Consider the following 22,707-nt stretch of genomic DNA (forward strand, 5'->3'; position numbering starts at 1 on the left):
GCTCCAGTCTGGAGGAATTCTGTCTACACCGGCCTTGTCGACGTCCAACTCCATGAGAACCATCACTGGCGCTGTTCGCAGTACAAAGACAGACTGGCTCCCAGTCCTGAGTAACATTGCCCCTCCAGACATCCGAAGAGAGGTTGCCACATCTAGGCTGGTCTGTAAGATCCGATCCAACCCTGAGCTTCCTCTCCTCAGTGACATCAACTTCTAGAAACCCACGGTCCAATGTACCGGACAGTGCAGAGACCACAGACATGCAGAAGATCTATGGCGCATACGGTGGCGAGACCACACCAATGTCCCCCACAAGTTCCTGTTTGCTGACCCTACGTTCCAGCTGCCGGGAATGGACCTCTCCCGCGGCCATTGGTGCCTCTTAAACTGGTTCCGTACGGACGCAGGGCCATGCTGCAGCAGTCTACACAAGTGGGGCTACCTTGCATCTCCGCGTTGTGATTGTGGCGAACCCCAGACGATGCGCCACATGATAGATGACTGCCCACTCTCTCACCTTGATGGTGTAATCGAAGCCCTTCACCTGGCTGAGGACCTAGCTATAAACTGGCTTACGGACTATAAAATGAGATCAGCATAGCGTTCGACATCATCATCGTGAAATCTGGCTTTTCCATTTCACTCGGCTTGGCCTCATGAAATGCATCCATTAACTGGAAGTATAAAACCTTGCAGGGTCATGGCAATGCGATTTTGGACTTGGGCTCGGCCACAAACCTGCTGGTTTGAAATGGCTGGCTAAGACCTCGTCACCACTCGTTCCCTTATTTTCTGTTGATTTGTCATGTTTGTGGTGATCATCTACCTAACTAGCTGTCAGTAAATTAATCGATGACACAGTATTTGAGTGTAGATCTGGCAAAGTCTGGTTATATTCTGTGACAATGATGTGCATCCATTGTTTGATCATGCTAAATATTGGATAAGATTGATGAGAGCAGTCAGTGAAAGTGGGATGGTAAACATACATCGCTTTTATCTTGTCCTAAAATCAAAGTACAACCCATAAAAGATCATGCGTTAAACTCAGAGTTTATTACATTATTTATTTCACACGGTGCTTTTCACAATTCATGCACATGCACAAAGTGTTTTCAATTTGGAATTAAATTTGTTTTTGTACAAAAAATTACTGTTACAAAAGTAAATTCCCCCAAATAATGTTTAATTATAAATATCTATATTCAAATGGAAGCCAGCAATCAAAAATACAAAAAACATATAAAATGATAACCTTTAAATCGCAAAGAAACATCATTTGTAAATCTCCAATTAAGGAAGTTCCCCCTTTTGTAACTTTAAATCAAAGTTAGATTATTCATATTAATAATAGAGCTATATATATTGACTAGAGCACTAAGTTGCCTTGTGTTTTAAAGCCACCAAATAACTAACGACCCATAAGCCAAGAGAATACATGATCTTGGTGCACCCATGTTTGTGTACAAACTTGAACTTTTGTACTACTTTTGTAGGGCTATATTGAACCCAAGTCTCAACACTCATGGGGAGACGGGTCTTTTTCTTCAGCTGCGCCACGCATCTGGAACTCTCTACCACTTAATCTTAGAACTTGTCTTTGTACCACAACATTCAAATCTCTTCTCAAAACTTATCTTATGTCACGGGTTTTCAAGGACAAATTTTTGTTGTGTCTGTTTTTCTTTGTTTTGTTTTTGTTTTGTTTGTTTTTGGTTTTACTGCGCCTTGAACACCCAGCAGGGTGGATACATGCGCATTACAAGTCTTTTTATTATTATTATATGCATGTAAGTGCCTTTATCCATTTCTTCACGAATCAAATATGCTGCACATGTGAAGGTGCAGTCAATGGCACACATGATTGGGGTTGTTCTTTTACGCCCAGTCTGTTCCATGGTGTCGGGCACTGGGCGTTTGTGACTGGGGTTGTTCTTTTACGCCCAGTCTGTTCCATGGTGTCGGACACTGGGCGTACGTGACTGGGGTTGTTCTTGTACGCCCAGTGCCTGTTCGCCCGTCTGCTTGTCTGTGCCATGATGTGGTAATTTTAAAAACAAATTTGTTCTTGGTTTCATTGGTTGAAGCAGATTTTGCTTTCATTGGTTGAAGCAGATGAACTGGGCTTACAGGCAGTGGACACTATTGGTAATTACTCAAAATAATTATTAGCATAAAACCTTACTTGGTGACGAGTAATGGGGAGAGGTTGATGATATAAAACATTGTGAGAAATGGCTCCCTCTGAAGTGACATAGTTTTCGAGAAAGAAGTAATTTTCCACAAATTTGATTTTGAGACCTCAGATTTAGAATTTTAGGTCTCGAAATCAACCATCTAAACGCACACAACTTCCTGTGACAAGGGTGTTTTTTCTTTCATTATTAACTTGCAACTTTGACGACCAATTGAGCTCAAATTTTCACATGTTTGTTATTTTATGCATATGTTGAGATGCACCAAGTGAGAAGACAGGTCTTTGACAATTACCAATAGTGTCCAGTGTATTTAAGGGCTCTAGTCAATATATATAGCTCTATGATATGGACCAATCTTTAAAACTATAATAGTACTTGTGAATACAGTCATAAAGCAGCCAAATAGTTTGGTAGGACAGTACTTGTTTGAAAATTTGGGTGAAAAATTACCTCTTAAGGCCCGGTCACACAGTCCTCGATAACGAGAACGCTCTGGTACTGTTCCCGCAAAACAAGCGCGCGCGATCACTAGCCTATAATAGTTCATCCCACGTGACCGTGTTTCAGCCAACCAGAATACAGAACACCCAAGAGGTGTGTTATAATGCAGAATAGTAGCAAGAAAGAGTTAGGATTATTCTTCAGATCAGATTATTGATGGATTTGATCACCTGTTGTTTAATTAACCTATGTTGGGATCCGATCTTTGAGGTAGGCTAAGAGAGCTGCTGTACTCTTAGCAAGGACGGCAGGCCTAGGAGTCCTGAATGGGTTGCCCCCAAGCTGTAGAGACCTGCATCGAGACAGACATAAGAATGGGTTATAAGAAGGCAATGCACTAACAATGGTGTCTTCAAAATAACTTCAGCATCAATAAGCCTTTTTGAGGTATGGTGGACGTGATAGGAGTGTACTGTTTGGTTTGGGTGTAAAAACAGATAAGTTTACCCAAACCTTGTAGTGTTGAAGTGTTGTGTCCGCCATATCTCAAAAAGGCTTATGTGTTGCTGTCCGTAAAATATCAACGAAATAACCCAAACTAATGCTCCGAGCAAACACCAATAAGAATGAAAAGTACCAGTGCCAAGAAAACCAGCATAAAAAGACACTGTGATGTGATGTAAAACATGTCATAACACAGACTGGATGAAGGTTGTGTATCTTTGTTGCAATGCATTTGCCTTTGTCTTTTTTGATTCAAGTTTGTTGTAGTGTCACTTAACGGTGCTGTTTTGATTCCTAGATAGATAGTTGTGTTTTTTTGTGTGAACCTCTTTACTTTTGCCCAGTATGATACCAAAATGTGTTTTTCACATTATTATACCATGGTAAAAAAGTTTTCCTCAACTTTACATGTACATGTATGTTATAACTGCGCATGCATTTACATGTACCTTTCTATAACATAAGCAAAATTATGTTAACTTTGTTCAAGTTGATCTCTCATATAATCATTAGGTTTTACTGTCTTAGTGTTATGTAGTTTTTCTATTTGGATTGTTGTATTTCCTCACTTTTTCCTGTTGTAAATTTTGAATATTTTTACAATTATTTTGCTACTCGCTTGTGTACATGTTATGGAATGGGCACAGTATAAAGGAACAAATTATTACTATTTTTTAGTTAAAAAATCACTGCAAACTTACCGCAGTGTTTCCAAGTTGCCAAGTTCTGGCGGTACCTGCATAATGTCATTATTCTGTAGATCCAGACTAGCGATCTTTGGTAGTTTCTTCAAGCTTGGGACGTCAATAATGCCAATCTGGTTGTCGCCCAGGATCAAATTCTCTAGCTGAGTCCAAGTGAAGACCACGGCTGGCACTTCTTTCAGCCGGTTGTAAGAAAGATTAATCTCCCGTAACTTGCTGAAGGTCGTCCATTCTGACGGAAGGTTACTTATAGCGTTGTTTCTAGTACAATCAAAACAAAACGTCTGTATCAGAATATTTGAAATATCTGGCTCGATAAAGATTGTTTCAAAACCTCTTATAATTCAATTTCATAATATCAATCTTATTGAAAAGAAAATTGTCTGCTTTTCCCAAACCATAATAATAAAGAAAAGTATAGTCCAGCCAGTACGGCTCGTTAGGAGGGTGTTTCTATTTGGTTTCCTTGGCAATAAACGACTGAGAATATTTCTATTTCCCCTGGACAGGATGCCAGTCCAGCGCAATTTACTCTCCAGCTCTCACACAGTACCCATTTGTACTCCTGGGTGGAGAGAAGCAATTATGATAAAGTGCCATGCTCATGGACAGAAGTGTCAACTGACCAGGCCAGGATTCAAACCCACATTCTGTTAATTACAGAGCTTGATTCCACCGCCCTAGACCGCCTGGCCACGACATCTCATTAATACTGGGCTTCCCCAGCCTTCTTTGTGCACTAAAAGATGTTTCCGTCATAGTTATATATAAGAACTAGAGGGCGCACTGGCCTATATACGCGCCCCGGTGTGCGCGCAGGCGGCCATTTTCCTAACTTGAACAAACAGGCATTGGAGTCCACTGCCCTAGACCGTTCTGCCATACACCACACCATAATAATCAATCGATCAAAATCAGTCATATCATGGTGGATTTTGGAGGTTTTTATCTGATTTAAAAGTTAAATGTTCATTTGTTTGTCAAACTTACCTGAGATCCAGATGTACCAGGTTGACCATCATCTGTAACTCGACAGAGAGCGTTGATAGTTTGTTGAAGCCAAGATTCAGTTCAGTCACAGTCTTTGAAAGGAGTATCAAACTGGATTTTAAAAAAAAAGGAACAAAAAGATACCTCAAAATCTCAGATATAGACTTCAAGGAAATAACATAAGCAATACGTAAAATCCAACAGTACCAAGCTTGTTTAGCATTTATATGTCAGTCAATGTACAAAAAAGTAAAATTAAAGTAGAGCTGCATGTTCAAATTGAGTCTTGTGGGGTGCTCATTTTCATTTAAAACAAGAACAAAATTGCAAGTCTCTTTCCCTTAAGTTAAAATAGTACCAAATGTAAAGTTTAAACACAGCACAATCGGATATCAAAAGCAATGGGTCTGCATTCAAAGGAGGAATTTCTGCACCAGTCGTGAGCTCAAATCCAATGTCGCTTTGATTGAATAACATCAGAATTCAGGAATGAACGAAACATTATCTGAACAAAAATGTACAGACAATCATTGAAATGTGACGCCATCAAACGTTTTGGGATTTCAACAAAAAAAAACAGCACTTGAGGGCATCAAACACAGTGACATTTTATATCATTTTAACATGAAGTTAGAGACTTTTTTCTTCATTATCATAAGGACTCTATTGGAGAATGAAAGGATCACAAAACTGCAACTTTACCATGGAGCTCATCTTTATTATCTGATAACAGTCTCCTTTCACATAACACTTACTTTGGAGGTACTTGAGTGAAGGCATTCTTGCTAAGATTGACGACAGCGACATCAGCCTCCCTGGCTGGCTCCCACAGTGTAACTGGGACCTCAGTTGCTTTCTTATTACTAAAAACAAACAGCACAATTTACTAAAAACATTTACTGTTATCATTAAGGAGGCATTTCCTCTGTCCAGCTGGGTGAATTTGATTGATCAAACAGGTATTGAACTTCAGGCCTAGATTTAAAATTTTGAGAGGGCAAGGCCATTTTCATTTTACAAAGGGCACTTCCATTGAAAAATCTTAAAGTCTATCGGAAACTTTTGAAGGGAGGGGCCCTAAGACCAAGACCAGGGCAACAAATAGCAACAGAGACCATGTAATCCGTAGTCTCTGTGTAATTCCAGGCCTGGCCCTTTTGTGAGAGTGATTTGGTTCACACCTTGGAAGATTTTATGTCAGTTTGTGACAGTGAGAGGTTTGGAGGTCAAGCTTCATGCTTCACAGTGAGCATAATTAGCAGGATTAGAAACTTTGCATGGTGGAATTACGGTATAGCAAGGTTTGCGGTAACACCATGTAATGATACATAATCTCTATTTGAGTTGGGGTAGTTCTAAAAAAAAAATGTTGCCTTCAATGGGACGTTTCGATCAGTATGGTCTGATCGTCTTCTGAGGAAAGCTGGACTCTGATGCTGCATACTACTTAAGATGATGCAGATGAGCATAATGTTAGCCATTGTGCTTACCTGTAGTCTAAGGTTTTACTAGCGACAGCTGCAACTACACCCATGGCACTTGATGGGTCCGAGGCTGATGAGCCGTCTGTGGCATCTTTGGCTGATGGCTCTTCCTGGATGCGACTACGAAGGTACTTCAAGATACCTTGGGTACCTCGCTAAAGAAAGATACAATAGAGTAATTATTCTCTGTATATGCCCCATAAAATATGGAATAAGCTAATTCCTGTACAAATTCTTTAGAAATACCAGCTCATTTACCTCATTCAAGGCACTCCTTAAAGCTCACCTGTTCCAGCAGGCTTACTGACTATTCAACTGTGCCTCAGCACATTAGAGTAAACTTTTGTCTTTGGTGCCCTATAAATGACTTCTGATAGTTTGATTGGTCGATTGATTGAATAAAATTCAAACATGTGAAACTCTCACGGTATTTTCACAAGAACGTCAAATCCGTTAACATGTAGCGAGGTGGCAGCTGGTACCTACTACATCTCTGACAGCAGTATTAACAAACAGACAATCCTACCCTCAGAAATCTGAGAAACGATTCACGGGACTTAGCGGCTTTACGTCCATCTTAAGGACGAAGCAATACTGGTAAAGTGTCTTGCTTAAGGACACAAGTGTCAAGCAGGACTCAAAACCACACTCTGCTGATCAGAAGAATCAGAGCTTGAGTCCAGCTCGTTGACCACTTGGTCATGATACACAATGACTTCTACATCTTAAAAAAAGTCAAGATACTTACACTAACAATATCCCTGCGTATGCCACGCATTGGGTTTCCCTCCAACACAAGCGATTTCAAAGAAGTCAGGGTACCCAACTTATTTGGCAAACTGAATCAATATAGAAAAAGCAAGACAATGCATAGTAAGTATCTTTCTTTTAGATGGATCACTTTTGAGTTGACACACAAAAGTCAGTTATATTATGTATTATTTTGGCAAACACAAAATGCTTAAAACGTGCTGGTTTTTTGTCCTCAATTTAAAGATTAGTACTGAAAGGCTGAAAATGTCGCACTCACTTATTGAAAATTTAGGACAGCTGTCTACTATATCTCCGACCCCATTAAATTATTTGGCCTTCACCTTGTGAGACCATACATTTGAAGGAATGTAAAAATAAATGATAAATAAACACCACCTTGATATGTTGTTGTTTGTAAGGTCCAGTCTCTGCAAGCTACGGACGTTAATAATCTCGTCTGGTATCTCGTTCAATTTGTTGTCTCTCATAGACATTACATTGACTGTAGTCAGGTGCTCCAGATGGTCTGGGGACAAGACAACAATGCGATTGTTTCCAGCGTGAAGCTCCTGTTGGAAATAATGAATGCAAATTATTTTTGACTGTTTATAAATTCAGAGGCTTAGTTCCAAATACTGCACGGGTGATGCATTTTGTTGATTGGCCCAACCTTAACCACCAGAAGTTGAATTCAATGCTCTTAATAAATGCGCTATAAGTCTTTATTATTATTATTATTACTATTATTATTATTAACCACTCGGCCATGACACCTCTGCTTTAATAACGAACCTTGAGAGAGATGCAAGCCCTCAGTAGAGGTAGGGCAGTCAGGACGTTGTGTTGGAGATAAAGCTGCTCCAGGGACTTCATGTCGCCAACTTCTGTTGGAATTTCAGGCAATTTGTTGTTGGATGCCTCCAAGATTCTAACAGCTACGAACAAAACGATACAAGAGTTTGTTTAATTGTGTGTTTGCTCATTTATTTCGATGATCTTCCTGTCAAGGGAACTTGGTAAACTTCCACTAGTATACAAATATTTGTCTGTGAGTTTAAAGGAACACGTTGCCTTGGATTGGACGAGTTGGTCTATAAAAAGCGTTTGTAACCGTTTGTTATAAAATGCATATGGTTGGAAAGATGTTTTAAAAGTAGAATACAATGATCCACACAAGTTTGCCTCGAAATTGCGTGGTTTTCCTTTTACTGTGTGAACTATCACGGTCGGCCATTTATGGGAGTCAAAACTTTGACTCCCATAAATGGCCGGCCGTGTTTGTCGACGAGGTAAAAGGAAAACCGTGCAATTTCGAGGCATGTTTGTGTGGATCATTGTATTCTACTTTTACAAAATCTTTCTACCCATATGCATTTTATAAAAAACGGTTACAAACGCTTTTCAAAGACCAACTCGACCGATCCAAGGCAACGTGTTCCTTTAAGGGTTGGGATAATTGATATTGCGTGCACGGGTTGCACCTTTTCAGGGACTAAGGAGCAAGACCAGCACTCATAAAGCTACTAAGCAGAAATGCTGCTAAGCAAATTTCTTTGCTAAGCAAAAAATTATTGGAGTACCTGTCTCATCATCAGCATTTTGTTTGGCTTACAGGCTTTTATTAACAACACAATTTATAAACACATCGATCAATCAATTATCACAGCCGATTAAAGGCACTGAACATTATTGGTAATTACTCAAAATAATTTGTTAGTTAACTTACTCGGTAACGAGCAATGGAGAGCCGTTGATAATAAAATCTTTTTGAGAAACGGCTCTCTCTGAAGTAGTGTAGTTTTTGAGAAAGAGGTAATTTCTCACTCAAATAATAAGCCTTTTATTATTCATCTGAAATCAAACAAATTTGTGGAACAAGGGTATTTTTTCTTTCATTATTTTCTTGCAACTGCGATGACCAATTGAGTTCAAATTTTCACAGATTTGTGATGTTATGTATGTGTTGGGATATACCAAGTGAGAATACTGTTCTTTGACAATTATAGCCAAGGTGTCCAGCGCCCTTAACTGGTAGACAATAGTTCACCTTTTAGAAGGCCCATAGTTGATGGGAGTAGCGTTATCTGGTTCTCTGATATATTCATGGTTTTGAGTTTCCCGAGCTGACCAATCGTGTACGGCAGTGTTGTGAGCTTGTTATGCGACAGATTCTGTAGGTATAACACAAGAGAAAAATAAACAAATACCTCAAACGGATAGTCTGTAAGGTTGAATTATGGTCTTAAATCACTAAAGTGATGTGTATTGTGACATAATAATAATAATAATAATACAAGGTATTTATAAAGCGCTCTAACTAACAGGGGAAAGTACCACAGCGCTGTACACACAAAATAAACAAAGAGCAAATAATAAATAAAAGCAAGCAAATCAGGTGAACAGGTGGGTTTTGAGAGATTTCTTGAAGGCTGCTAGTGAGCTAGAGTGGCGGATGCTGTGAGGTAAATCATTCCAGAGTTTGGGGGCAGCAGCGTGGAAGCTTTTTTCACCAGTAGTGGTGCGTGTTTTGGGGATGGCAAGTAGTCTGGTGTCAGTAGATGACCGGAGGTACCTGTTAGGTTTGTACAACTGAATGAGATCCGTAAGGTATGAAGGCGCAGAGGCGGTATTGAGACATTTGAAGACCAGGGTAAGTATTTTAAAGTTGATACGGTTGGAGACTGTCAGCCAGTGAAGATCGTGAAGAATGGGAGTGACTCTGTCATATTTCTTGGCCTGGTAGATCAGTTTAGCTGCACGATTTTGGAGCCGTTGAAGGCGTTGACAGTCAACAGATGATATTCCATAGAGAAGAGAGTTAGCATAATCGAGACGAGACGTTACAAGAGCTCTAACAGCAGCATGGCATGTGGGCTTATCAATGTACATTCTTATCCGAGAAAGGTTGCGTAGACTAAAATTAACGGATCGGCAAATAGAAGTGACTTGGTCGGACATCCGCATGGCCTGGTCAAACTCCACTCCAAGATTTCTGATATTCGTGGAAGGCTGGATGATTTCGGATGACATAAGGCTGGATGACATAACACTTTGCTTAGCAATTATTAGATTGATACATATCTCACGGTCAATTTTAGCTCATTGTGAAACCCTGGATTATGCACAAAAGACCCCGCAGTTGCTCATTTCTTTTCAATAGAGGGCGCTACCAATTTTGTTTTGTCGGATTGGTCTATAGCAGTCTTTTTAAAAGTCAATTGGCTCAAATTTGTTATGTGTACCACTACCACATATTCCATGTGTGTACTAGTCAGTTAAATACTCTTAGTTTTAGTTACGTGTTAGTTTGTGTGTTTGTTGTGGTGTTTGTTTGTTTGTTTTTTGGGTTTTTTTAGTTTTTTTCTAGTATCTTCCCATCAAGGGAACTCTTTTTGTTTACCAGATCTTCGAGGTGAATATATTCTCCTATGCCTTCGTCAACTGCCGTCAGATCGTTGAACTCTGCATGTAGGGTCAGTAAATGTCGCAGTTTAAATATCTCAGTAGGTAGACTTGTCAATTTGTTGTGACTGAAAGAAAATGATGAGAAAAAAAAAAGAATTAGTTGCTGCAAACTGCTTACAACCAAACGAACCTATGGCATACATACAAATGATGGCCTTTGGTAATTGTCAAAGAGCTGTATTCTCACTTGTGTATCCCAACATATGCATAAAATAACAGAAAATCTGGACTCAATTGATCATCGAGGTTGCAAGAAAAATAATGATAGAAAAAATACCATTATTGCACAAATTGTTGTGCTTTCAGAAGCATAAAAAAGTCTTTTATCAAACTAAATAATTTGAGTGAGAAAAAGACTGTTACTTCAGAGGGAGATGTTTATCACAATGTTTTATACCATCAACAGCTCTCCATTACAGTAATTACCAATAGTGTCCAGTGCCTTTCTAGGCCCAATTTAATAGAGCTGCTAAGCACAAAAATTTGCTTAGCATGAAATTTCTTCCTTGATAAAAACAGGATTACCAACCAAACTTCCATTTGATGCATATTGCTTGTCACTGGCATACAGCTGTTGTTTGCTTATCCCGAAAACCACATGGAAATTTGGTTGGAAATCCTGTTTTTATGAAGGCAAACATTTCATGCTAAGCTAATTGTTGTGCTTAGCAGCTCTATGAAATTGGGCCCTGGTTACATAACAAACCTGACATTGAGTCTCTGTAGATTCAGTAACTCTCCAATCGCTGGTGGAAGAGAAGTCAACACATTGTCGTGGACCTATAAGAACAAGCAAATGAAAAGATTAATACAGACTGTCTAACAATGTGTTGTTTGGGGGTTTTTTTTCTTCTTTTTTTTCTTATTTTTCGCTGGCATGCCAAAGGTGACCGAAAAGGAACAAACAATTGAAAAGATCATTACAGACTGTCTAACAATGCGTTGTTGTTTGGGTTTTGGTTTGTTTGTTTTTTTCTTCTTTTTCGCTGGCATGCCAAAGGTGACAAAAAAGGAACAAACAATTGAAAAGATTATCACAGACTGTCTAACAATGTGTAGTTATTTGGGTTTGGTTTGTTTGTCTTTTTCGCTGGCATGCCAAAGGTGACCGAAAAGGTTAGAGAATCCCGACTCAAGCTTGCAGGGCACTACGTCTGTCACCTGGATTTTGCAGCTAGCACAACCCAGGCCTTGAACTCTTGAGGGGGCACAGCAATTTTCCTCTTGTAATGGGCACTTTAATAAGGAAATTGTCAATTTATATTTGAATTTTGAAACGGGCGCCACAGCAAAAGCACAGGACACCACAGCAATTGCTGGTTGTTATTATTAGGCCTGCCAACCATTCTCTAAGGAAAGCCATCAATGCAACAACAAAAAATTGTAACAATAAACACAATGTAAAAAAAAAAAAAAAGTGTCAAATTTATTGGAAATAAAGCAACCAATCATGGTAATTTTTTTTTTAAATTGACATTTTGCAGAATATGTTCACAACATCTGTTAGCACAACTGAATGTTTTGCAAACGTTCGGCTGTCACTATGCCAACCAGCGCAGTTTGTTTATCAACAATTAAAAGGTCTATCCAACCATCCTTCATGATAGAGACTTACATCCAGGACAGTAAGTGCAGGCAGTTGTTGAATATCATTCGAGATCTCTTGGAGTTTGTTGCAAGCGAGGATGAGTTTCACCAAGTCAGTTTGCTCCCACCAGCCATCTTCTGTCTTGTCCATCGACACCGACTTGGCTTCTTCAGGTACGTCAATGTTGATGCGCCAAACAGAGTCTGGGACTACAATAAACAAAGTAGTAAAGAGAGACTGTTAAACAAGTGAAATGTTATGTATCGTCAGTTTACTCATTCGTTTCAGAAAAATTTACTATAGTGGGACTCGTACAGTTATTGACCTCTGGATTAACAGGCCAGCACATGTATCCACAGGTCGTAGTTCGAGTCCCACTCTAGTCAATTTTTCTTTGTTCAACCCAAAATCGTTTAACATTTAATACTACACAGTCAGTTTCTCTTGTCGTTTATAAAATAATACTTTGAATATGATACATCTTAGTTTGAGTGATTTTGTTTGTTTGTTTGTTTGTTTGTTTGTTTGTTTGTTTGTTTGTTTGTTTGTTTGTTTGTTTGTTTGTTTGTTTGTTTGTCTGTTTGTTTAGAGTATCTTCCCATCAAATGAACTCTGCATTATAAAAAAGCTGTCAGTGTCAGACGCCAATCTCACAAACACGTTTGGGTTAAATGAAGTCTACTATAATTATTGACTTTTAAATAATAAATAATGTAATTTGCACTCAATCATTAAATTGTGATTCAGCAGAGTGACATTCAATCAACTGTTCTTAATTAAATGAATAATAAAGGTCTGCCTAACCTGTTGCGAGTTCGCGATTTGATAGATTCAGCTGTCCACTACGCATCGCCTGCTTCAGCAATGCTGATGACACCCCTCCACTGACATCTTTAGCAGCAGGTTTTTGAAATCCTGCTCTGGGATTCAGGGGTACCCTTCCCCTCCCTGATGCTGGTCCACCCCCTCGAAGTCTCGACATAATTTGACTGATCAGCTCATTAAAATGTCTCCTAAAAAGCTGAACACTGCCAGTTACTAATTACCAGCAAGTGAAACTCAATAATGATGGCAGACTTCAGGCCGATCGGACTTCAGAAAGACTAAAATGACCAAAGCTAGGCAAACAAATCTCGCTAAATTTGCAGCGTGTTTCAGCTTGCTGACTATTTTTTTTTATGTCAACAGAGATAAGATGATGTGACAGAACCTTGTGTGAAATCTGTTTGCTGCCCTCTCTAGGGAGCTCTCGACAAGCAACACCCCAGTATGGTGCTCGCTGCAGTCCTATTTCTCAATCACGTGTAGAAGTGCAGGATTAAGACCCCTTTTTTTAGCGATGATTTTGAACTCGTTTTGCGGTAGCAAACTTCTTCCTCCAAACTTGTTCAGACAGGCAAAACAATTTTTAATGTTAATAAATAGCAATGGAAATGGTATAAAATCTCAATGTCAACGCAGGATTAATTATTTGGTTAGAACTGCTAAGTTAACCATGCCGAAGAGAAAATCAAGCCGGGCCGCTGACGCCACTGCAGCGAAGAAGGCTAAACAGGCCGAATGGGAGTTGAAGTTTGATGCGGACTGGAGTGGGCACGCCCCCCGGGCTGGAGCGAGCAATTTACCGCCAGTGTTTGTGCTGAGTGGCCCGGCGATAAAGGGGTCGTCGAAGATTGCTGCTTTTGATTTGGACATGACGCTCATTGTGCCTGCCAGTGGGAAAACATTTCCGCAAGGTTCAAACATTTAACTAAAAATAAATTTAAGCCCTGCCATGCCCAGGTGGTGAAACGACTCAAATTTTGGCGCAATATTTGAAAATGGCAATTTGAATTTTAATTTTTAAGCAAGGTAAATAGGAACTGGAATGTAGAGATTTTTTACTGTGTTATTTGATTTTTTGGAAAAGTTTCCGTATGACGCCACCACTTTTTCATTCGACATGAAATAATATAGTATCTTATTCTAGACTTATTTACATCAATGAGATATCCCTTTTTGTAAAAATGAGTGAAAAAGTGGTGGCGCCATACGGAAAGTTATCCGATTTCTTTTTTACTGTGAAGGCTTCTAATAACTTGGACCCAGCCAGTAATGGTAAACAATTCCAGCTCATAAAAAAAAAATGACATTTTGCATTTCCCTTGAATTGAACAAAATGCAAAATGTCAAACTATTGTAAAATGGGTATACAACAAAGTCAATGCCCCAGTTACTCACTACAGGGTCTAGTGTTGGACTTTTGTCTTCCTTGTTCCTAATTGATCTGTGCAAAATATGAGCTGTTTTCTAAATCAAATGAGCGGGCTATTTTTGATCTTTTTTACTGGATTTAATTGTTTAAACAGTTTATTACTAATATTAGTAATCTTTAGTTTCCAGGCAAATGCTTTTGGCCGAAAGTCAGCTGTTGGACTTGAATTTTTCAGATAATTTTGAACCAACTCAGTAAACTGCAAAATTGTCAGGATGAATTTTTAAAGTTTTCATCATTCTTGAGGGGTTGTCAGATATTATATAGGCCTAGAGCCTCAATAAAGGAGATTGATCCTGTAGGAAAATTTTTACAATTTATACTTTTGTAATCTTTTTAGGTCCAAGTGACTGGAAATTCATCAATGATGAAGTAAAACCAAAATTGGAGGCTGAGCGCAAAGTTGGCTACAAAATAGTCTTGATCACCAATCAACGAGGAATGGAAAAAGGTCACGAAAATCCATTAGGATGGCAGAAGAAGGTCAACACGATCATAAATGAGCTCAATATTCCTATACAGGTATGTATCCAGTGTTGTAGCCACGGTGGGCGGTGCTGGGCGGGCCTGCCCAGAACTCACAATGTTTGCCCAGCACTCTGAGCAAAATATACATTGTGTCGCCCACCCAGCGCAGATTTTGAAAATATTGTCCACTACTGTGCATTGATCTTAGACCGGCATAGGAGCATCAAAATATGTCACAGAAAAAGTCAGTCAAAAGCCATTCAACATTGCATTGCCCTATAACACAAACAGTTAGGAAACCTGGCCCCACTTCAGCTACAATGGCCCCATAATTAAACCTGGCCCCACTTCAGCTACAATGGCCGCATAATTATAAACATGGCCCCTCTTCAGCTACAATGGCCGCATAGTTAAACATGAGTCATTTTGTTGATCTGCTCGCCTTTGGTGGACTTGATTTATTGGCAACTAACATAAATGCTCTAGCGTACAACCCTGTATGTATTGAAATAGTCAATAGCATTCACATCAGGGCTCGGAATCAACCCTGGACTGTAGGCCACAGGCCAGTGATTTCAGTGTCTGGCCAGTAAACTCGTGAGGTAATTTCTCACTTATTATGTAAAGACTGAAAGCACAGAAATTTGTGCAACAAGGGTGTTTTTTTTTTCAATCATTATTCTCTTGCAACTTCAATGACCAAATTTTCACAGATTAAATCTGTGAATGTTAGGATACAAAGTGAGGATACTGGTCCCACCCGAGTAACATGCCTGTGATATTTTTTCACAGGACTCGGGAAAAGTACTGAGTATACAGTGCTAACACACGGTGTATGGGTAAAAACCAAAATTAATACTGGTCTTTGACAATTACCCAACCTGTTCATGGGTCTATTTCACAAAGAGTAAGGACTAGTCTAGTCCGAGGAAATATTACAAACTTAACGCTTGTCCAAAGTTAGGATGAGTAACTTGTCTTAACTAGAGTATTAACTCTTTGTGCAATCCACCCCAGTGCCTTTAAGCTACTCGTCAAGGTTGTGTGAAGATAAATTTGTAAACACACATGCACTCTTGGAATACAAATATAGTGCGCCTGCGTCCCATATCCAACTCCCCGGGTATGGTATGCAGAAGCGCTGTATTTTTCTAGAAATGGAACAATTCAATGTCAGTTTCATCAATAACCGTTGTCATGATTTTTTTAAGATAACTGACTGAATGTTGATTTCAGGTTTTTGTAGCTACTGGCGAGAACGACTTCCGTAAACCAGGGACGAAGATGTGGGATGTAATGGTGAAACATCACAATGATGGTATCCAGCCCGACATGTCTGCGTCTTACTACGTCGGCGATGCTGCTGGAAGAGCCAAAGACTGGGCACCAGGGAAGAAGAGAGATTTCTCCTGCGGGGACCGGATGTTCGCTGCCAATGTGGGAATCAATTTTAAGACCCCTGAGGAGTACTTCTTTGGAGAGACGCCGCCGGTGTTCGATTGGCACTCGATCAACCCTGCTGAGGTTTTGAAAAGTTGTGAGGGAAAACATCATAAGAGCTATCATTCTAAGGTAAGTGATGTTTGAGGCTTTGAATGGTGTGGAAAGGAGAAGTCAGTATAAACAATAAATTTGCGGGTACAACCATCTGTTTTTGTATAAGTGTTGACTCTCAAAGAGTAGCCATATGTAAAATCTCTTTAAAGAGGAGTTTTAGCTCTGAGAAGAATAGGTTGTTCCCAGAGCCAACACTTCTAAAAGAGATTTTACACATGGTTGTACTGCAATTTTACAATTTATAGTTACTTCACATTCTAAAGATAAGATAAACAGGGCTCGCCCTTAACATTAGCCTCTGTATAGTCTAGTAAAAAAATGTGTATGGTCTGATTTTTGTGTCTTGTGTTTCCCTTGCTTTTTATTTATGCAATCAATAGTTTGTGGCCTGGCGTTTCGACCCTAGTAAAGTCTTTCTCGGAAATTATCAAAGACTAAACAAATGCAAGGGTAGGAGTGTCGGACTACAAACTATTTTTTAATTTGAAGTGTGTTTTGTCTTTTTAATTGCCATGTACTTTTCTCTGTGATGTTTTCATCGTCAATTTGCATTTCATGCTGTATTTTTGGGGGTATGTACTGAGATTTGTGTATGTATTGTGATGCCGGAATGAATTATTTCAATTCTTATTAAAGCATTCTTCAAGGGTCGAAAGGTCGGGCCATTAACTATTTGTTTTGCATTTATACCATAGGTTCTTTAAGTCCTGCGTTGCTTTGTCTACTTTTTAGGTCTTTTATAGTTGTTTTGTGATATGTGGGATCTTTTGTGCTGCATGTTTATGCCCTTTCTTGCCTTAATATTTTCCTGGCTTTTGGGAAAGATTTGGGAGGCATTAACGCCTTTTGGTGACAGTTAATATAAATGTAACTTTTATGCTCTCCTGGGCATCCCACTATTGTTTAACTTTAAAAGTTTTTATTATATTTTTAATGTGTGCATATGTACTTGTGAATGTTTTGCCCGAATAAATATGATTAAATTATTATTTAGTTGGTAAGCAGTTTGCAATAAACAGCTAACTCTATTTTATCGATTGGTATACCTCATTCAGAAAAAGGAGCTGATCATTATGGTCGGCTTTCCTGCATCGGGAAAGAGCACCATCGTTAAGAAATACCTCGTACCCCACGGTTACACTCACGTCAACAGAGACACCCTCCAGACACAAGCAAAGTGTATCCAAGCAACAAAAGAAGCTATAAAAGGAGGAAAGAATGTGGTCATAGATAACACCAATCCATCAGCAGTTGCCAGGGCTGACTACATCAAGCTTGCCACGGACTCCAGTAAGATATTGATAACAAGTTTTACTTTATTTAGGGATACCAAATAGTAAACCACAAGGGAACTGATTGGGAACATTTTACATGATTTGAGGTTGAACCATAGAGCTCTATGGAATGAACAAAAAAACATTGACTAGAGTGGGATTTGAATCAATGACCTCCAGATTAACGTGCCCTGCTATCTAGCCATAATTTGTAAGAGGAGATCTTGCAAATAAATTGTATAATTTGTTGGTCTTGATCAACAATTTGTATAATTTGTAGTTAACTTGTAATTCCTTCTATTTATGTCTTTGCTGCGTAGAATACAAAGTGCGTTGTTTCGTCATGGATACGTCAAGAGAGCTAGCAAATCACTTGAACTTCATGAGGCAGACACAAACTGACGGCAAAGTACGTCGCGTCCCAAAAGTGGGCTTCAATGTCTACAAGAAGAACTTCAAAAAGCCGGTCAAATCGGAAGGTTTCGTTGAAATTGTAAAGATACCATTCCAGCCTGTATTTAAGAGCGACAAGGACAAAGCACTGTTTCAGCAATGGACTTGTGAATAAGTAATAACTAGTTTGACAATATCCGGAGACGGATGACAGGAAGAAATGTAATACTCTGCAATATATTCTAGAGTTTTCATTACAAATGCACTTACAATTGAACTTTTGTATTTGTGCATTTCATTGTAATACAAAAGGTTTATTTTTAGAGGAAACGTTCAATTTTGAATCAAATAAATAGAAAATGTTTTTAACTCAATGTATAAGTATATTTGAAAAGAAGTTATAAGAAATCCAAGTTAAATATATGTATAGTAGATTTTATCTTTTTTATATGCAGCAGTACATATTGGGCCAGATAAATAAAAACTAGCATTTGCTTTTACTAGTCTTTTACTTAAATCCTTATAAATAAAAGTAAGGCTTAATATTGCTAGTAATTGGTCGAACTAGTAGGTAAAATCAATGCTTGAGGGACTCTTCTTATTGAGATGTAAATAAAACCAACATTTTACTATTATCTGATAGTTTCACAAGATACTGGGTCGTATAAAGGCCAGCATTAACAAAATGTCGATAAGTTTAAGATCAGGCATGAGAATTTGCTCAAATCTCTATAAATAACCTTTTACTGGAAAAACACCATTTACTTGAACGGATTAGTAAGTGGTCGGAGAAAAGCACAATAGCGGGGTATTCAGGAGTATAACAATAGAGGCATGGACTCGCTGATCAAAAGCGATTAACTGAAATGCAGGCGGGCAGTTTCCACTTAGTCAAGTTTTTGATGGCGGCAGTGGCTATGAGGAAACAGCCTCTCCACGCCAGCGCTCCAGAGATTGGTTCTTTTAGAGCAATTAAAGTACACAACAAATTTATAAGTAACATTTGAAGTTGGATCATTAGGCCAAGGGAAAAATAACCCTTAAATACTGACCCGATACCGAGCCATATATGCAAGACTGTTGTGTAAGTAAAATCTCAAGCTCCTCATGCAGTAGCTTGTAAAAATACAAGTAATTGCTACAGTATGTTAGTAAAATGTCGTTTTTATTTATATGGCTATAAGTGAAAGGTAATCCAGCGAGCAAAATGTTCATGCCTGATCTTTTACTTTTCAGTCTGCTTGCTAATGCTGAACCTTTAACTTGATAAGTTATTGCTAGTTTTTATTTATCCGGCCCAATATGTGTGATTGTCGCTTGTCATAAATTTTAAAATACAGACAGTCGTTATTTATTGATTACTGGTAGTTGGTCTTTTTTTTTTCGCCACTTGTTCATGTATTTAGTGAGGTACATAAAATTGGCACTTCAGAAATCCTCCGACAAATCTTTTTCATTTTTATGGAATATCGGCGGTCAGTACATGCCAGGCCTGTCTACATCTGGCTTGTCAGGGCTGCAAGTAAGATAACTACTACGGTATACTTTTTTGCAAGTCGGCAAAGTGTTTTCCTAATAATGATCCGACAGAAATCTTTATGAGAGGTCGCCTACAATCACGAGGCCGGAAAGCAACTATAAGTTGAGGGCTACACTTGACTGAAAAGGGGGCTGTTGAGTGTCTACCCCAAATAATTTTTCCCCCAAGGACATGTTGCCACCTAATCCTAATTTACAGTTTATAAGGATGTAGGATGTAGGTATGGGTATCATCCACTAGGCATTCTGGCTAATAGAGCAGGCTGTACCTACCCACTTTTTTAAAAAGCATTTTTGGTCAAGTGCCTTGATCGATGGCACAAGTGTCATGACCAGGATTCGAACCTAGACTCTGCTGCTGACAATGCCAGAGCATGGGGTCTGGTGTACTAAACCACTCGGCCTTGACAGGCCAAATTATTGGCATTGAGCTTCTGGGCTCGAATTTGGGGGGGGGGGGGAGAATCCTCAAGACCGAAGGGCTTGTTGCTTGAAGCATTAAAGGCAGTGGACACTATTGGTAATTACTCAAAATAATTATTAGCTTAGAACATTTGTTGGTGACGAGTAATGGGGAGAGGTTGAGGGTCTAAAACATTGTGAGAAACGGCTCCCTCTGAAGTGCCATAGTTTTCGAGAAAGAAGTAATTTTCCACGAATTTGATTTCGAGACCTCAGATTTAGAATTTGAGGTCTCGAAATCAACCATCTAAACGCACACAACTTCGTGTGACGGGGGTGTTTTTTTCTTCCATTATTATCTCGCAAGTTCGATGGCCGATTGAGCTCAAATTTTTACAGGTTTGTTTTATTATGCATATGTTGAGATACACCAACTGTGAAGGCCAGTCTGGACCCAAATTGTTTGAACAAGACCAGAATCAGCATGAGAAATACTTCCTGCCAGAGTTTAACATGCATTTAAATGTTTTATTTGAACAAACACGTTGGACATAAAAAATACAATTCTCATTTGTACTTTGTATACTTCATCATTCAATAGAATTGAAAGGTATTACATCGGCCTCAAAGTCAACAGTTGAACATAATTTGTTTTTGTTTGAAATATTACATGAGGTGTCATTATACAATTAAAAATTGTCTTGTCCTGAGTTTACTGGCTCAATACTGAAACTACTGACCCCGGGCTTGTGGTCCAGTGTGAAATACATGCCCGAGCTCATCAGAAAGCAATGGCATTGACAATCTGACATCAGAATCAACCTCGGCTCCGAACAACTTTAAAAATGACAGTTTGTATATATTTGTCATCTTAATTTTAAAAGCTCATCATTTTGAGGAAGAAAAATGTAAAGATATCATTACCTTAGTGTAAACTCATTTGACTGGTAAAAATAAAATGCATTCCCGCTTTGTTACTCAAAGTTTACAGACATGCAGACTTGTTGTGGATAGATAAGTTGTTCAATTTTTGTCACAGTGATAGTGGAGACTCTGTGTAAAAGCTTAACACACTCTGTTCTTCCTGATTGAAGACTGCTCTCACTATTCTTGCGCCAGGCTGCTGGGGTGAGTCTGCTGGCTCCTGACTGCTTCCTATTTGGATGAGTCCATAGTCACGACAGCAGTAATCTAGCGAGGACCAGCAGACTGGCGAGAACATTGCCAGTGTCACAAAAATCGAGGAGTTCGAACACTATCATCATAATACTAATGACCGTATTTATAGAGCGCCTTTTCCAAAGGATACAAACCGACATTCGTTTTACATCTTGTAACAGACAACAATAATGAATTGTAAACAAATCTTCAAAATTATACATAAAATAAATTGTTAAAATTATACAAAAAATAAAACCTCTAAAAATTATACAAAAGTAACAAAGCACGCAGGAAGTGAAATCTCTTTTTGCAAATCAATGTTTGTACGGTGTTTGTAGAAAATACGAGACTACTTTTGTGTTAAATGTTATAAATAGACTTGTGACAACCGTTAACAAACATTTAATAAAAATTAAATTACTACATTTTTTAAAAAATTCAAAATTTTAATTACATGTTTTGGTGGTTATGTTCACTGTGACGCTATTGCATAAATCTGACCTGAGGATTTTGCTTCTCTTCAAAATATTATAAGTTATCACACAAGTGCGAGTGGAATACAGAAAAATATAGCGCTTCTGCGTCCCATATCCAACAAGGCCGAGTTAGATCTGAGACGCAGAGCCCTATGTTTTCCATATTTCCACGAGTGTGGGTGTGATCACGTTTTTATCTTCAAGCAAACTTGGCGCGTGACATAGAACACACAAGACGCAGGTAGTGATATTAGCCGTGAAACTTAGGTTTTTATCACCACTTCATTCTGCGAATCTGATTGAAGGATTAGCGCGTACTTGAAGATAAAAAGTAAGGTACATGTATTGTAAATATATAGAATCAATAAATATTTTATTAAGTTTGGACAGAATGGATCAACTGAAATATAAGAACTATTTAAGATTTAATAAAGTAGGTTCAACCCCAAGTTATTTAAACAAAATTTACCATTTCAGTTTCCTCTTTGGTTCTTTATTTGAAATTGATATAAACCAAATCATGTCACAGGAGTCATTAATTCTGATTGGCTGAAAATATGTTCTTCAACCAAACAGCTGCAAAATTTGATCCATTTCCATTCAACCAAGGAGGTCAAAGTAAAAGTCTAGGCGTCAAATGAAACTTTTCCAGTGTTTATGTTTTAAACTTATTATCAAAATTCCTTTTACATGACATTTCTATTTTGTGTTATTTTTGTTGACCTTTTTACTAAACAAAGTGAATTAACAAATGAACACCGCTAGCCATGTACATGAATGCGGATGAATTTACAGAAATGAATGGCCTTTCAAAGTTTACAGAGCTGACAACGCTCCCAGATTCTGCAGAAAGTTCACAGAAAATAAACAAATCTTGTCATTTTCTGATGAACAAATTTATAAGCCTCCCTACTTATGGAAACTTATTCCCTATTATGCTGGATGCAATTCTAAATGCCTCCACGCTTGTTGTACAAAATCTCCTGGATTATGGAAACTTATTCCTATTATATTGAATGTAATTCTCAATATCTCCCTGATTGTTGTACAAAATCT

General features: G+C 38.6%; 2 protein-coding genes across 2 annotated transcripts; one reads left to right on the plus strand and one right to left on the minus strand.

The window, feature by feature from the left end:
• Window positions 1–1,037: 1,037 nt before the first annotated feature.
• Window positions 1,038–13,331, minus strand: LOC139946489 (leucine-rich repeat-containing protein 40-like). Its single transcript, XM_071944162.1, has 13 exons — window positions 12,932–13,331; window positions 12,155–12,336; window positions 11,246–11,319; window positions 10,475–10,604; window positions 9,122–9,245; window positions 7,867–8,009; window positions 7,471–7,643; window positions 7,070–7,160; window positions 6,328–6,476; window positions 5,593–5,700; window positions 4,838–4,948; window positions 3,845–4,108; window positions 1,038–2,991 (listed from the first exon to the last, which is right to left on the minus strand). The coding sequence occupies exons 1-13, from the start codon at window positions 13,107–13,109 to the stop codon at window positions 2,886–2,888; spliced, it is 1,833 nt and encodes a 610-aa protein (XP_071800263.1). The 5' UTR covers window positions 13,110–13,331; the 3' UTR covers window positions 1,038–2,885.
• Window positions 13,332–13,466: 135 nt separating this feature from the next.
• Window positions 13,467–22,621, plus strand: LOC139945959 (uncharacterized protein F21D5.5-like). Its single transcript, XM_071943502.1, has 5 exons — window positions 13,467–13,863; window positions 14,722–14,903; window positions 16,086–16,421; window positions 17,462–17,696; window positions 18,001–22,621. Exons 1-5 carry the CDS (start codon window positions 13,467–13,469, stop codon window positions 18,246–18,248), a joined length of 1,398 nt encoding a protein of 465 aa, XP_071799603.1. The 3' UTR covers window positions 18,249–22,621.
• Window positions 22,622–22,707: the final 86 nt, after the last annotated feature.

Source organism: Asterias amurensis, chromosome 13 (genome assembly GCF_032118995.1).
Source record: "Asterias amurensis chromosome 13, ASM3211899v1".
Lineage (NCBI taxonomy): Eukaryota > Metazoa > Echinodermata > Asteroidea > Forcipulatida > Asteriidae > Asterias > Asterias amurensis.

Coding starts and splice junctions, on each gene's coding strand:
- LOC139945959 (XM_071943502.1), top strand. CDS start 13,467: ATGATTTTGAACTCGTTTTGCGGTAGCAAACTTCTTCCTCCAAACTTG. Junction 13,864..14,721: donor TGGGAAAACATTTCCGCAAG/GTTCAAACATTT, acceptor TAATCTTTTTAG/GTCCAAGTGACTGGAAATTC. Junction 16,422..17,461: donor ATAAGAGCTATCATTCTAAG/GTAAGTGATGTT, acceptor TACCTCATTCAG/AAAAAGGAGCTGATCATTAT.
- LOC139946489 (XM_071944162.1), bottom strand. CDS start 13,109: ATGTCGAGACTTCGAGGGGGTGGACCAGCATCAGGGAGGGGAAGGGTA. Junction 9,246..10,474: donor ATATTCACCTCGAAGATCTG/GTAAACAAAAAG, acceptor TTATACCTACAG/AATCTGTCGCATAACAAGCT. Junction 6,477..7,069: donor TACGCAGGGATATTGTTAGT/GTAAGTATCTTG, acceptor ATCTTTCTTTAG/CGAGGTACCCAAGGTATCTT.